General features: G+C 60.9%; 1 protein-coding gene across 1 annotated transcript; it reads right to left on the reverse strand.

Annotated features, from left to right (window-relative positions):
• STMN3 (stathmin 3) lies at nucleotides 4,442-13,843 on the reverse strand. The gene is made up of 5 exons (XM_021077837.1): nucleotides 12,736-13,843; nucleotides 6,673-6,768; nucleotides 6,263-6,438; nucleotides 5,208-5,399; nucleotides 4,442-4,810 (listed from the first exon to the last, which is right to left on the reverse strand). The coding sequence occupies exons 1-5, from the start codon at nucleotides 12,752-12,754 to the stop codon at nucleotides 4,751-4,753; spliced, it is 543 nt and encodes a 180-aa protein (XP_020933496.1). The 5' UTR covers nucleotides 12,755-13,843; the 3' UTR covers nucleotides 4,442-4,750.

The raw sequence follows: 15,835 nt of genomic DNA on the forward strand, positions 1-15,835 counted from the left end.
GGTGCGCTGGTGCCCAGCGTGTGTAAAGCCCTCCCCAGAGGCGGGCGGGAGGGCCTGCCAGGGGGAGTCGCTCGCCTCTACGTCTTTCCACTCGTCTAGTCCGAGTCCTGCGATTAATAGATTTTATTTTTTATCATAAGTCTCATTGCTGAGTCTGTGGGCTGCCCTACCGTGGTCCTATACTGCGCCCCAGCCGCGGAAACCTGTGCTGTGGTCACTCGCCAAGTGTGCTCATTTAAATTTGCCTTAACTGAAATGAAAATTCAGTCCTCCTGGATTATTCCCGTTGTGGCTCAGCGATTATCAGACCAGACTAGCATCCATGAGGATGTGGGTTCCCTCCCTGGCCTCGCTCAGTGGGTCAAGGATCAGGGTTGCAGTGAGCTGTTGTGTAGGTCACAGACATGGCCCAGATCCTGTGTGGCTGTGGCTATGGTGGCGGCTACAGCTCCAATTTGACCCCTGGCGCTGGGAACCTCTTATGCCACGGGTATGGCCCTAAAAAGACCAAAAGGAAAAAAAAATTCAGTCCTTCAGTTACCACAGAACCTGATAGAGCATTAGGAATGCTCTGAGAACTCTCGCTCTCTTTTTTAATTACAGGTAACTAGCTAGAGTATCTCTGGAGACCCTGGATTTTCCAGTATGTAAGGGGGTTAGCATCGCTCAGCTTTCAAGGAGTTCCTGTGTCCTGGGACCCAGGTACAGCCGGGCCTTGCTCTTTGATTGAAAGGTGCAGTGGGGAGTTCCCATTGTAACAGCAGAAATGAACCCAACTAGTATCCATGAGGACTTGGGTTCGATGCCTGGCCTCCCTCAGTGGGTTAAGGATTTGATGTTGCTGTGAGGTGAGGTGGAGGACATGACTTGGATCCCGCGTGGCTGTGGCTGTGGTGCAGGCCAGCAGCTGTAGCTCCGATTCAACCTCTAGCCTGGGAACTTCCATATGCCGGGCGTGGCCCTAAAAGAAAAGAAAAAAAAAAAGAAGGACACGGTGGGAGGCCCGGGGTGGTTAATGGTCCTGCCCTGGCCGGAGGGGCAGTAGGGAGGCATGCTGCTCCTGCCCCAGGGACTCCTGGTGGAAGCTCTGCCAGCCCCATCCTTGAGCTCCTCCCCAGACCTCCCTGTGCCCCGTCTCCCCACCTGCACAGGGCAGTCAGGCTGGACCCAGAGGGTCCGTCTGTGCTCAAACCAGGGTGGGCATGCAGCCAGCTCTCCCGTGTGTGTCATTGCTCTGGCTTAGTGGCTGCCAAGGAACTTGGGCGCCTGGCGAACAGCTGCGGGCTCCCTGGGCACTCCCACTCAGGAGATGGAGAAGGCGGGAAACAAATGCCTCCTTGAGCACCAAGCCACGCACTTGTGCTCATGCTCCAGTAGGAAGCCCCTGAAGCCCGTTTCCCAGACTGGGACGTCTTCCAGCAAACCTTGTTCCCGTGACATTGCGGTTGGGAGAGGTGTACTTTGATGGTTTTCAATCGTTGGAGTATACTCACCCCAGTGATGGAAAAATCTTATTTATTTATTTTATTTTTTTTTTTTTTTTGCTTTGTAGCGCGGCACCCGCAGCCTATGGAGGTTCCCAGGCTAGGGGTCTAATCGGAGCTACAGCTGCTGGCCTACACACAGCCACAGCCATGTGGGATCTGAGCCGCGTCTGCAACCTACACCACAGCTCGGGGCAATGCCAGATCCCCAACCCATTGAGCAACACCAGGGATTGATCCTACATCCTCATGGTTCCTAGTCGGATTGGTTTCCGCCGTGCCATGGCCGGAACTCCAGAAAAGTGTTTCTAAAGGTTAAGCTATTGAGCCTGTGTCAGTGCTGCTGTCTTCTCATCTGGTAAATAGGAGAACAGGTGCGCCTGGACTGTGCCTGTCGTTTATCTGAGTTTCCCTGCCCTCACGTTGCAGAAGTAAAGGCCAGCAAAGTCCAAGGGAGAAGGCTCAGAAGGATGCGGGAGACGGGGGCCAGGCCCGCCTGTCACCTGTGCCGAGTCCTGCTGCTTCCCGGCTGGGTGAGCTGTGGCCGCTGGCCCCTGAGTCTCTGGGCACCCCAGAGCCCCCAGTCCGAGTTTCCACCGTTGCGCGGCCTCTGCCTGTTTCTGCCGCGGGACGTCAGGCCTAGCGTTTGAACCTGCACGCCTGTCTCCTGCCTCCGAGAGCGAGAGAGAGCACTGGGCCTTGCTGGCTTGGAGGAGGATTCGTTCCCACTGTGGGTGGGGTGTGGTCTCTCACCCTGCCTCCCTCGGGGAGGGCGCCTTCACTCCTGGCTGGTTACAGACAGAAGGAACCCACGAGAGATGTGTGCTCAGTGCGCAGCTGCTCCAGGGCTGCCCGCCCCACCTTCTACTGGGGCTGCGGCTCCCGTGGTTCCCGACGGCGGCCGCCCGGGCTCCGGGGCCTCCCGTCTGCGTGTGAGACCCGCGCGTGGGGAGCAGGGGCCTGCAAGCTCAGGACAAGCCAGGCAGCCTGTGTAGGTTTATGGAAACGTTGTTGGTACAGTTCCCGATCCACACGGCCGCCGGCTTGAGGAACCTCCTGCTCCTCCGGCTTTGGTTCAAAGACCCAGCCGTTCAAACGCGATTTCCTCTTCCAACCGTGTTTCTCTGTGAGGCTGGGTGTTGTCACGTGCTTCAACAGTTCTCAGTAATTCCCTTTTTTGGGAAAATGTCAGTGGTTTTCATCTGAAAATATTAACGTGTAATGGGTGCATCATTTTTAAATGAATTACTTCTTTTTGTCTTTTCTAGGGCCCCCCCAGCGGCGTGTGGAGGGTCCCAGGCTAGGGGTCGAATCAGAGCTACAGCTGCCGGCCTACACCACAGCCACAGCCATGCGGGATCCGAGCCACATCTGCGACCTACACCACGGCTCACCGCCACGCCAGATTCTTAACGCACTGAGCGAGGCCAGGGATTGAACCTGCATCATCCTGGATCCTCGTCGGGTTCATTAACTGCTGAGCCACGAAGGGAACTCCAAATGCAGAGGTTTCTGTTCATCGTTCATTTGATTTCTCAGTTCACCCGCTCCCCATGGCTGAGGCGGGTGCGTGGCATGGGCTCCCACTGCCCCCCGAAAGGACATCCACTCTCATTTCCCTGTCCGCTCCCCTTTCTGAATCCCAGCAAAACCACACCTAGGCACTGCTGGGTTCCAGTCCTGGCTTGTCACTTCCTCAGGGGCTGTCCTGGTGGAGGTGGTATCCTGGACAGGGAGGGAGCGTATGTCCCGATAAACCCCACCCCCCGCGCCCGCTGCCGGGGATCGGTACCCATCCGTGCTCTCTGGCTTGGCCCTGGGAAGCCACCAGCGGTGTCCTCATAGGTTTCTGTAGAGTGGAAGCCGAGGGCCCTGGAGACCCCCACGCTGGTTTCTGAGGCACTGGTTCTGGGTCCTGGGGGAAGCCCCTCAGGCTTCCAGTAGGAGGATGGTCAGCAGGGCCTCTGCCCCCAAGTGCCTGTCTGTGAGTGGGGCTGCCATGTCCAGGCAAGTGGCAGGGCTCCAGGGCTGGCACTGGGCATCCTGAGATGCCCCCAGGCTGAGGGGGAGGGAGGAGCCAGCCAAGGATTGTCTTGGCAGGAGACGCCTAGAGCCAGGCCTCCGACTTGTAGACGGACCAGAGGGGGCCACCAGCCAGGCATGTCAAAGACGGAGCAGGTGGGATGGTAGTTTGAGAACCTTGTCCCCTGCCCCCCAACATCTAAATCTGCCACCAGCCAACCCCCTGCCCCCAAGTATCTACTCATGACTCCTGCAGAAATGCTCATGACTGCTGCCACTCACACTCGGCCGCCTGTCCAGAGGTGGGCCTGGAAGCCCTGTCTGGCCAGGAGCAGCGTGGGAGTGTGTTTCTACCAGAGCAGAGGGCTGTAAGGGGCGGGGCAGGGGGCAAGACTCCGAAGGTATTTGCAAACCAGGAGAAGGAGGGGACGGGCACAGGTGCTGGGCCCAAGGGAGGAGGGGCCAGCAGGGACGTCCACGCTGCCCACTACCCTCTAGACCGGGCAGCTGGCTCACAGGGCCCTGCTGGAGAAGGCCCACTCCCCTAAAGACTCAGGCTAAGCCTCGTCGCATCTCACCCCACCAGCACTCCCTCCAAGGGCAGTGACAGAAGGCTCCCAGGCCAGCCACTGGTGCCCTCCGCGGCCCAGGTGGTCTCACAGGACCCCAGTGCCACCATGTTAACGCTCCTGCCCACTAATTCCAGAAAAGCACCTCTGCACACGCAGCTCCCACCACCCACCACAGTGACAGGAGAGCTGCCACACACCGCCCAAAGGTCCTTCTCCATCCAGCCCATCGTCCTCCACCGCCTCCAATGGTGCCCAGCCCTCTCCCAGGGGAGGACATGCAGGTGGTGTTGCCTCTGCCTGTCGGCAGGACCTGGCTCAGAGGACAGGGTGCTCAAAGAAGAACCCAGCAGAAGGACCCGCGTGTTCCTGCCAACATCGCTGGATTTATTGAGGTCGCCACCACATCCACTAAGAGGGCTGCCAGAGGGGACCCAGCCTGGGGCCTGAACTGAGGGACCGTGTGCCACACCTGGTGGCTCCTCCAGGACTTGTCACAAGGAATGGGCAGCTCAGAGCGCCCGAAGAGAAGCGGAAGCTGAAGCTGGGAGAGCAGGAGAGGGGGGAGCAGGAACAAAAATTGCATCTAGACGGAGGCGAACAAAACCAAACCAAAACCCAAATGTTTTCTTGTCTGCTCTCGGGATCCAGGCGCCGCCTTGTCCCAAAGGCCCCTTAGCCGGACATCTCCTCACGCTGCTCCTTGTTCCTGCGGACCTCGGCCGCGTGCAGCTCCTGTGGGGACACGCGGAGTGGGACGGGCCCTGCGGCTGGGCGGGAGGGGGCCCTGCCCTCCCACCCCTCCTGGGCCCGCGGCGGGGGGCGGGCCGGCCCTCTGGTAGGGGGCGCCCTGGGGTCCTTTCTTCCCTAGACTGGCTCAGTCCCAGGTGCGGGAGATGCGACCAGGACTGAGGAGTAGCAGAGCGCAGGAGGAGGCCCTGTCACGGCCAGAGACTGCGGCTCGAGGGCGGGGCCCTCTAGGCGGCTGGGGTCGTGTGTGAGCAGGGCGATGAGGATGAGGCGCGGGATATTCCAGGGTGCTCAGGCTCCCGGGCTTCAGTCGCAGCCCCCGGCCCGGGCCCCGCCCCCGCCCCCGCCCCCGGCCCGGGCCCCGCCCCCGGCCCGGGCGCACCTTCTCGCGCAGCCGCTCGCGCAGCGCCGCCAGGTGAGCCTCGCGGATCTCCTTGCTGAGCTCCATCTTGTAGTTGAGCTTCTCCTCCGCCAGGCGGCTGAAGTTGTTGTTCTCCTCCAGCGCCTTGTGCAGCACCTCGCGCTCGTGTTCGCGCCGCTCCGCCAGCTGCTTCAGCACCTGCGCCTCCTGCGTCTGCGCAGGCGACCGGCCAGGAGGACTTAAGTGGATGCTCGGTCCCACCCAGTGCCCGCCGCCCGGCCCCCTGAACTCGTCCTCGAGGAGCTCGGGCCTACTACACTGTCCGGCCATCGGGCTCTGTCCTACACGGGAGCCCCGTATGGCGGCGGAGAGGAGGAAACTAAACCTGGGGGCCGTCGCTGAACCCTGCCCATCTCTGCCGGTAGCACAAAGTAGGTGCTTAATGCACACCGGATTCTGAGCTCCCGAAGGTGCTGGGGCTGGTGGAGGGCATCCCCAGGGCTGGAGAAGGGCCGATTTGCAACAAGGAGTGTGTGGCTGCTGGCGCCACTCTGTCCCGCCCTGCTGGTGGCCCCAGGAGGGAGACCAGGCAGACCTGAGGCTCCCAGAGGTGAGCAGCCTCCAGAAGGCTTCTGGCTCCAACCACGTGCCAGCCACTTCTATTATCCCTGAGAAGCCTGGAGCCCTGGGACCTGCTCTGAGGCCGACGGAGCCTCGGGCACCAGGACGGCACTCCTGAGAGCACGTTCTTCCCTCTGTATTTCCTCAGAGGAGCTGGCGTGAGGAGGGGCGGGGAGGGGCCGCCTGAGCTCCCAGCGCAGGGAAAGCCCTCTCCTTTTGCACCCTGCCCAGGAGGATGCCCTCCCCCCACACCCCTGCAGCAGTGTCTGTCTGGTTCCTGTCTCCCTCCGTCTGGCTGCCATTAAGCACCTCTGCCTCTTCCCTGCCTCATTCGGATTGCTCAGCTCAGGAGGAGGCCCAGGGGCCACAAGAGCCCCCTCTGCTGCACCCTGGGGATGCGGCCAGTAAGATGGCTCCTGATTGTTCTCAGGAGGCCCCCGAGGGCGGCGCCTTACCTTCCTCCGCTCCTCAGCCGCCTCCAGCCGCTTCTGCAGCTCCTCCAGGGAGGTGTCCTTCCTCTTGGGGGGGGAGGAGAGCACAGGGCTCTCCGGGGACAGGTCGGAAGGGGACTTGAGGATGACCTCAAAGCTCTGGCCAGAGGCCCTCTTGTCCAGCTGCTTCACCTCCATGTCTGCAGGGCAAGAGCAGACGCGGGGGCTGCAGGAGGGCTGGGGAGGAGGGGGCAGGCCCAGGCAAGGGCTGAGGGAGGGAGTGTGGCTGGCAGTGCCAGTCCCGGGGCCCGGTACCCAGGACCAGCCCCTCCCCATCGAGGCCCCCCTCTCCAGAAGCTCGCCAACCGGGGAGTTCACCAATGCCACAGGACGGGGGGCGAGGTCAGGGGGCAGGAGCAGCCGGGCATACTCACCCCCGTACTGGTAGACGGTGTTGGGGTGTGGCTGTGGGTAGAAGCAGGAGCAGATGAGTGACAGCACGGACAGCTCCTTCATCTTCTCCTTGTAGGCTGTGGGCGGAGGGGGGGCCAGCTGAGCAGGTGCTGTCCCCACCCCGAGGCACCTCCCAGCCCCACCCCCGGCCTGCCCAGGCCTCCCAGCCTCTGCCCCGGTGGCTCCCTTGGATGTGACTCTCCGGGACCCTGTTCATCCTGTCCTTTTGTGTTGGACTCGCTACATCCCTTCTCGCCTCTCTTCCTTCCAGACGTTGGCTCTGTGCTCCCTGGGCCTGCTCCCTGGGGGCTGCCATGCGCTGCTCTCTCTGTTCCCATCTCTAAGTCCCTGCCCACCCCCATCTCTGCCTCTCCTTGCTTTTCTTCTTGGCGTCTCTCCCCTGCCCCTTGCTGTCTGCGCCTCCATCCATCCTTCTGACCTTCCGGCCCCCCATCGGTCACTACCCCTCTTTGCGTCTTTCTGTGTCTCTGTGATTCTTTGTCACCGGGTGTCTTCCTGACCCCTCCTCCCTCTGCCCCTCCACATACTTCTCCTTCCTCCCCTTTCCTTTGCGTAGACACTTGCCCGGTTGGTAGAGAGATTAACCACCACCCCTGTAAAGGGCCAGCACAGACATGGAGCTTCTGTGGGCCCTCGTATCCTCCCGTCCCCTCCCACTGCCCTGCAGTTTATCCTGTGGTTCGAGCCACCCTGGCTTGGAATCAGGCTCTCAGCAGACACACACTGGCTGTCCAGCAAAAGCCGGTGGGGAAGAAGGAGCTGTCCGTTCAGCACCACCCTCCAGCCTTGCAGGGCGAATGCCCACAGCCAGTGGCCCCGCTGCCCAACCAGAAAAGGAGGTAAGCCTGCCGAGGCTTTGAGCCCTGGAGAGGGGAGATGCCTCCTCTCAGAATGGAAGTAATTGAGTTATTTGTGATCTACAAACGGTGAGCCAGGCCCTGAAGTGACACGTGCGTCCCTGTCTCAGTGGTTCTCAGCCATCCCGTCACCCCTGCCTCGACCTGGAGGCCGCTGGGCCCAGGGAGCTGGGTGGCTTGTTCAGGGCTCCTCCAGGGCACCTCCCGGCAGTCTGTGTTCTCTCCAGCACTGCGTCGGGCCCAAGGACCAGGGGGCTCAGCCCACGCGCCTGCCTCCTTGGCTGAAGAAGCCGGCATAGGTCCTGAGAGACACTCCGGGTGGGGGTGGGGGATCTGGCTTCGATGAAGGAAAAATGCAGGCACAGGTACCCCAGCAATTCTGCCAAGGGGCAGACGGTTTGGACGAGAAACTTTTGATCAAATCTCACACAAGATAATGTTTTTCAATGGAATTAACGTGAACCTGGGGGAAATGTTGGTATAGAAACGGGACCCAGGGCAGAAGGGATCAGGTCCCGTCCAAGGGAAGAGCTTGTGGTGAACAGGGACCTCCCACAAGCAGTCAGAGACTGAAATGTCCTGCCGACCCAGGCTCTCCTGGAGAGAGGGCCCGAGACACTGCAAAGGGCAGAGGAGTCCTGGGCCAGCATCGGGGAGTCTCTGGGGTCTCAGAGGGGAAGCGGGGCAAAGACACACGACATCAGAGTTCCCATTGTGGTGCAGCGGTAGTGAATCCAACTGGTATCCGTGAGGATGTGGGTTCGATCCCTGGCCTCGCTCAGTGCATTGCCCTGACCTGTGGTGTAGGTCGCAGACACAGCTCAGATCCAGTGTTGCTGTGTTGTGGTGTAGGCCGGCAGCTGCAACTCTGATTGGACCCCTAGCCTGGGAACCTCCATATGCCGCGGGTATGGCCCTAAAAGGAAAAAAAAAAAAAAAAGGCACTTGACTTGGTCATTGGCTCAGGAGGCTGGGAGGAGGGTTGGGTGGGGCAGGCCTCAAAGGGGATTGGGACCTGATTTGTCCCTTTTACTTTTGCACTAGTCCTGTAGTAGTTGTGTTTTAAAAATTAACTTTAAAAAGAAGGCAGAAGGGGCATTTCCACCGTGGTGCAGTGGGATTGGCGGTATTTCGTGACCACTGGGACGCAGGTTCGATCCTTGGCCTGGCACAGTGCGTTAAGGATCAGGCATTGCCAAAGCTGTGGCACAGGTCACAACTGTGGCTCAGATCCGATCCCTGGCCTGGGAACTCCACATGCTGCAGGGCAGCCAAAAAGAAAAAAAGAAAAAGGCAGGGGGTACATCCCAGGACCTGTGCCTGGGAGTTAGAGAGCGTAAGACCAGGACACATGTAGCTCTTGGGAAAGGCTAGAAAATAGCCAGCCCTCCGCGTGGAAGGGCCAGGGCAGGGCAGTGAGAGGGAGCCTGGGTCAAGGCCTTCCTGGGTCCTGGAAGAGGCTGGGAAGGAGAGACCTCGGGTGCACCTGCCAGCACCTGCCACCCTGGCTGTAAACATCAGTCCCCATACTGACCTTTCGGCTGGTTCCTTCTCATCACTTATCAAGACCCCCAAACGAGCTTCTGTCACAGCCCAGGAACTGGGGCCTCACAGCCCCTCTTCCCACCCCTACCACCAGGGCCCTCCCTCTGCCTGCAGCCTGAGCTTCTCCCAGGAGAAGGGGTTGCCGATCAATTACAGAGGAAGTTGCAGACAAATGCCAGGGGCTCCCTTCCAGGCACCTGTCACCTCAGCACAGAGGGAGGCCGGCTGCCCTGCGGAGGGAGGAGGCAGAGCTTGGGCAGGTGAGTGCAGCCGGGTGTGAGCACGGTGCCTTCAGGAAAGGGGCGAGGAATGGGGGCTGGGGCTCTGCCCACCACAAGGGTCTGACTGGAAGGGATGCAGCTCAGCATCTGGTGGTCGTGGACATCCCGGGGGGTGGGGGGGGCCTCCCAGCCGACCACCCATGAGGACCTTTGTTCTCAGAGGACGCCCCTTGGGGGGGGCTCCCGCTCTGTGGTCTGGCTGCAGGTCAGAAGGGACTACATGGCAGGGGGAGAGGGGGAACTGGCAACTGTGGAGAGAGTAGGCGGACAGAAGCCTGTGTGGGGACTGGAGAACAAAGCCGGCCCAGCTACATGCAGGGCAGGCCCTCACGCCTGGACTTTCAGAGCTGGAGTGCAGAAGGGCCCTCGGTCCCGGGAAGGGGCGGAGCCCAGGCCTCTCCACAGATGTGGCTCCAGCCGGGAAGCCCCTCTCAGCCTCAGAGCCTGCGCTCCCTTTTCTCCCCTCACCAGGGCCCTCTCCTGCTTCCCCATCACCGACTTTAGGAAGAACGAACTTCTACCTGCGCTGGCTTCCTTTCACTGCCCCACTCTTCACAGCAAATGTTAACTGTGCAAAACTGCATGTGGGCCTTTCGGATGCTTACATCCCAGATGAGGAGGAGTTAGAAGGCAGCAGACCAGCCTGCAGCAGCTTCCTCCCAACTGACTCTCAAGACCAGACACCCTCATCAGCCTCATTTCTAGAGAGGAGAAGGAGGCCCAGAGAGGGCAAGTGGCCCACCCAAAGTCACACAGCATTCCGGGGTGGGAACCCAGGCTTCCGCACTTTCTCGTTGGGAACCTCATGGTGTGTGGTCTTCCAGAACAAGGAGCGAAGGGGCCCAAAGCTTCCCGCTCACCCTACCAGGGTGCTAGAAGCTGCTGCTTCCCCACAGATGGAGTTTTTGCCACCCAGTCTGCCCCTCTCTCTAGTCAGAGTCTCCCCCATCCGTGCAGGGAGCCCAGCATGGCAGCATTGCCAGCCAAATTCACCTTTGTCTGGGAAGCACAGCTACGGCAGTCACACCGCCTGGCATGGACTGCGTGCTCACCCCTTTCTAGATCCGGTGCCAAGCATCTTTCCTGAAATAGCTCATCAAGACTCAGAACAAGCCGGGGGGGGGGGCTGTCACTTGTCTCCCCCACCCAATGGGGGAATTGAGGCCTGAGAGGCCTGACGGCAGGTGCCAGGCTTCATAGCTTGTCAGAGTGGCATGAGGGGGTGACCGCGAGGGAGACTCTGTGGAAGTGCAAGAGGAGCTGAGCGCCTGGGAAGGACACTAAGGCGGTGCCCGGGAACGGTCCCTCGGGGGCCACTCCGGGGAGAGGCGGCGGAAAGGTAAGAGCAACCCTGTGGTGGCTACGGACCAGAGCGCAGATGACCCTTCGAGGCCACTGAGGCATGGAGGTCTGCTCCAATCGGAGATGTATTTTCATAGAGAAGCCACGACCAGTTCCCGTACACCAGTTCTGGCCCCAATTACCAGTACTGTCCTGCAGCCACTTCTGGGCCAGGCCTCCCTATCGCTGTCATGGCTGGGAGAAAGCATGGGTGAGCTGGGCAGGAGTGATGATAGAGCAGGAAGGGCCCAGCCCCATGTGCAGGCAGAGCTGGGGTAGATCTCCCGCTGTCACCGCAGCCTTTGAAGCCCTGGCTGTGCTGGACGATACTAGCTGGCTGAACTTGTCTCCCTTTTGACACCCATGGAAGCTTGGAAACCCAGAAAAAATCCTGGGAACAAGCGTGGGTCAGCAGTGCCCCAAAGTGTGGCCAAGAGGGTCTGGTGCCAGGGGGCTCTGAGGTTGGAGGGTCTGGATCCAGCCTCATAAGAGCCATTTTGGCGGTGCAGCTTTGGCCCCAAGCCCCCACCAGGAAACCTCAGTCTGCACACGTCAGAGGAATTAGGAGGCCTGTGGAGAGGATTTTTACCAATGGGGTGAAAGCTGATAAGTGTGCCCCAGGAGTGGCTGCCTGCTGCCCCCAGCTCAGGCACAGCTGGTGAGTGAAGACCCCCAGCCCCGCCCGCCCTCAGTTGCTGGTCCCAGTGTCTCTGGGGATGTCAGCCAGCGAGAAAGCAGAGGACAAGCGATGAAGTCCAGTTGGACAAAACCCCCAGACGGGCGGTAGGCTAGGGGTGTGGTCAGGGACGCACTTGGTCTCCTCCTCGGCTCCTGCCAAAGCCACCTGGGGCCAGAACTGGGGGCCCCCGAGGAGCGGGGTCAGTGCTGTGCACACGTGGGTGGGAGGAGCTCTGGCGCCTCCCGCCGGAGCAGGACAGGGGATTGCAGCGACCCGCCCCCAGGGCGGAGGGTAGGGTGGGCAGGGGATGACCTGGTGGAGGTGGGGGCACGCCGGCCCAGCCACCTCGGGCACCACCGAGCTTTACGGTGAAGCTGGTCGTGGGGCGATCAGACAGGGCAGAGCGTTCCTAGGAAAAGCCACCCCCGCCCCCTGGCGCCAGGGGTCGCCTGGCAGCTCCCCCACCCTGTCCAGTATCTGCCTCTCGTCTCCCGCTTTGCCCCGTGCCCGCCCCTCCGTCGGAGCTCCGTGCCTGCTGCGAGGCCGGGAAAGAAGGGGTCGTTGGCCTTGGGGCGGTGGGTCCGCAGCTGGGAGGCGGGGCGGCAGAGCAGACGCCCCCATCCTGAGAAGGCATGGAACGGCCGCAGCCCTTCCCCCATCCAAACCCACAGCGCAAAGGGCGGTGGCTTTTTCAACTTAGGCGGGTGGCACCGTGTCGCAGAGGGTGGTCGCGAGCCCGCAGCCGCAAGGGGAGGGGGCGGCGACGCGAGGTGCGGGCGCGGCCCGGCTCGGGTTCCCTCCTCTGTGGTCTTGCAGCGGCCCCTCCAATCTCCTGGTCGGTTCATTGGCGCAGGAAGGGCCCGGGCCCGCCAGCCCCGGCCTGGGACTCCGGCAAAGGGTCCCGCGCGCGCCCCTTCGCCCCGGTCCCCCCTCACTCCGTGAAGACGCGGTCCGACCAGGGTCTGCGGTCGCCAGGCGCCGGATCCGGCCCACCCTCTGTGAGAGCTCCCGGCCTGGCACGGCGGCGCCCGAAGGGGCAATGGCGCCCCGGCGCCGACGCCCCCACCCGAGCGCGACTCCTGCCCAGCAGCCCAGGCCCACTAGGCGGGCGGAGCAATTTCCGCCCTGCCGGCACGGGGTCGTCTCAACCCGGCGGCCCCGAATCCCCGCTTCTGCAGGTTCCACCCGGCGCGCGCCCGCGCCCTTGCAGAGCGCGGGGTCCGAGGAGGGAAAGCAGCAATCTTCCCAGCGCCGGGCGAGGCCAGACAATCGCCTGTGTCAGATCCGCCGCCCCAGGAAGCCCGAGCCCCGGGTGCCTACCCGACACGGTGCTGGCCATGGTGCTGGCGGTGGCGGGGCTGCGGAGGTCGGAGAGGCGCGGGCGGCGGCTGGAGCTGCAGTCGGCGAATGCTGCAGTGCCGGGGAGGGGAGGGAGCGAGGGAGGGCGGGAGGCGGCGCGGCGAGGAGAGGAGGAGAGAGAGAGGGAGGTTGAGAACGCGCCTGGCTGCGGCCGGGGCTGCAGCCGTCAGAGGGAGGGGCCGGTGGGAGGGGAGAGATCAGCCCGGGTCGCCGCTACCGGAGGCCCATCCTCCCACCAGTCGCTGCGTGGACTCGCTGCGCCGCACCCTGGCTTTGTGCACTGGTGGGGGGATGGTGGAGACAGCCCCAGGCCCCAGGGTTTGTGCAGAAGCGGATTGGCCTGGGGGTGGGGTGGGGACAGGACTGAGCACTCCATACTGATGCTGCTGAGGGCTGGCAGGTGCCTTCTCTGCGCCCCAGCTTGTGCTGAAGGCAAGCAAGTCATGGGCAGTGAGGGTGGGGAGCAGTCTGGAGGGCCTCCGCGGGCATCCCAGAGGATGAGCAGCTTCTGAGGCAAAGAGGGTCAACTGAGGTGGAGAGGCCTGGAACAAGGGCTTTAGAGCAAGATAGAGAGGGGATCGAATCCCAGCTCTAACATCTACCTGCTGTGCGAGAGCGTCTGACCTCTGTTTCTCAGGTGTGAGATAAGACAATAGGGCCAATCCCAGGTGGTACAGGAGAGAGGTGGGCACTTGGTGAATGTAGCATCCCCCCACTCAGGATTCTGGCTGATAGCCCCCGAGGGATAGCCTTTCCTGCAGTGGCCATGTCACCTCCTTGGTGATGGGGGTGGGAAGTCAGACAGATGAAGCGTCATAGGAATGATGTTCAGAGGGCTTACTCCAGAAGTTCCCATCGTGGCGCAGCGGAAATGAATCCGGCCGGGAACCACGGAGTTGCAGGTTCAACCCTTGGCCTCGCTCAGTGGGTGAAGGATCCGGTGTTGCCTTGAGCTGTGGCGTAGGTCGCAGACGCGGCTCAGATCTGGAGTAGCTGTGGCTGTGGTGTAGGCCAGCAGCTGTAGCTCCTATTGGCCCCCTAGCCTGGTAATCTCCATGTGCTGCAGGTGTGGCCTTAAAAAAAAAAAAAAAAAAGAAGAAGAAGAAGTGCTTACTCCACAAGCAATTAAGTCCTCAAGCCAGGGACAGAACTCTGGGAAACTTCGGAAATTTGCAGAGAGGCAAGGGCTCAGAAAGGTGAGAGAGAATGCGTCCCAAGGATCAGAGTCAGCCCGGAGCAGGCTCAGCGGGTGTGTACGTAAACACTGTGGTGAGGTCCACGTGGTGTTTTGTCCACCGCGGGGGGTCCTCAGAGCCGGCCAGAGAAGATGCTCTATTCAGGAGATCAGTGTGCCTGCTGAGCGGGGCTTGCTCTGGCCAGCCCGTGTCCCTTTTCTCTCACCTCTCAGGGCCCAGGACAACAGCATTTATGTGCCATGGTTTATGGGAGGCTGGGCTGTCTGCATGCACCACATGTGACCAGTCCTTAGCTCCGGCTCTGGCCTGGGGGTTCACCGAGCCTCCGGGTCCTGGCCTTCCCTCCCTTGGGCTTTGGCGGGGGGGATGCTACTGCTCTTAGAAGAGGGGGGTGTGGAGGTGAAGAGGGGACTCCAGGTTCTGGACCTGCTGCTGTCTTTGGGCAAATCCTCACCACCTGCCCTGTGCTTCGTGTCCTCACCTGTAAGGAGTGGATCCTAAGGGCAGTGATCTCAGGGGCTCGTGGGAAGGGCAAACATGCGAACGCCTGCCTAGGTGGTCCTGAAACGTGTGCCTGGTGGGCAGGCAGCAAGTGTGTGGCTCGTCTCCGCATCTTCTCCACGCTTCCTGCTGAGATAGACGCTCTACATATCGTCCTCTCACTGGAACAGGTGGGTGAGGGTGGATGCCAGGTGCTCCCCTAAGCAGGATCTCACACACATCAGCCTGGACACACATGTAGCAAAAAGGAACCATTGGCAGAAAAACACCCGACATTACACAGCCACAAGCCACTCTAAAGTCAGCATTACCAGATGACTGTGGGCCGTCACTGCAGCATCCATTTCTTCTGGGTGCTTTTTTGGGACATGCTGGGGTTGTCTAGATAAACCCCACACGGAACTGCGTTGGGGGAGTTCCCATAGTGGTGCCGTGGAAACAAATGCAATCTGAATCCAACTAGTATCCATGAGGACGTGGGGTCCTTCCCTGGCCTCGAGGTGAACTGTGGTGGGGGTCACAGATGCAGCTCAGATCTGGTGTAGCTGTGGCGTAGCCCGGCAGCTGCAGCTTGGATTGGACCCCTCACTTGGGAACTTACATGTGCTGCAGGTGCAGCCCTAAAAAGCAAAGCAAAACCCCCCCCCCAAAAAAAATGTGTGGAGCCCTGGAACCTCCTTGTTGACTGCCACGTTGTGCTAGGTGCTGGGGGTTCAGAGGGTCCGCCCTGAGCAATGGGAAACATTGGCTGTGAAAGCCGCTGTGCCCAGAGGACAGTAGGGAGAGGAGTCATGAGTCAGGGCCTCACAGGGTCATGAGCAAGGGGCAGCCATTTGCGAAATTTAAGTGGTGGTCAGCTCATACTCGAGTATTTTATTTTATTTATTTATTCGTTTGTTTATTTTATTTATTTTTTAATTTTATTTTATATTTTATTTTATTTTATGGCCATGGAGGTTCCCAGGCTAGGGGTCAAATGGGAGCTGCTGTGTGCCTACACCACAGCTCATGGCAATGCAGCATCCTTAACACACCCGAGCGAGGCCAGGGATTGAACCTGCATCCTCATGGACACTAGCTGAATTCATTTCTCCTGCGCCACAGTTCCCAGATTCAAGTCTTAAAAAGATCTCTGGTTATTTCGAGAAAAGGGGGGCGGGGGGGACACAGAAAAACAGTTACATGGCTTGTGCGGTCGTCTGGGTAGTTATTCGAGGGGGCTTGGCCCAGGGAACGGAGGCACGGGTGACACCGAGAGAGGAGAGGACAGAGCCCCAGGTTGCTGCCGGAGGGTGAGGAGGTGCAGGTCCCCGCACTCGGGGTCCACAGACGAGGCGGGTGGGGCCTGGAGCGCAGCGCGCTGG

The sequence above is a fragment of the Sus scrofa genome, chromosome 17 (genome assembly GCF_000003025.6).
Source record: "Sus scrofa isolate TJ Tabasco breed Duroc chromosome 17, Sscrofa11.1, whole genome shotgun sequence".
Taxonomy (NCBI): domain Eukaryota; kingdom Metazoa; phylum Chordata; class Mammalia; order Artiodactyla; family Suidae; genus Sus; species Sus scrofa.

Coding starts and splice junctions, on each gene's coding strand:
- STMN3 (XM_021077837.1), bottom strand. Junction 6,439..6,672: donor CACCGTCTACCAGTACGGGG/GTGAGTATGCCC, acceptor CTTGCCCTGCAG/ACATGGAGGTGAAGCAGCTG. Junction 5,400..6,262: donor CGGCTGAGGAGCGGAGGAAG/GTAAGGCGCCGC, acceptor TCGCCTGCGCAG/ACGCAGGAGGCGCAGGTGCT.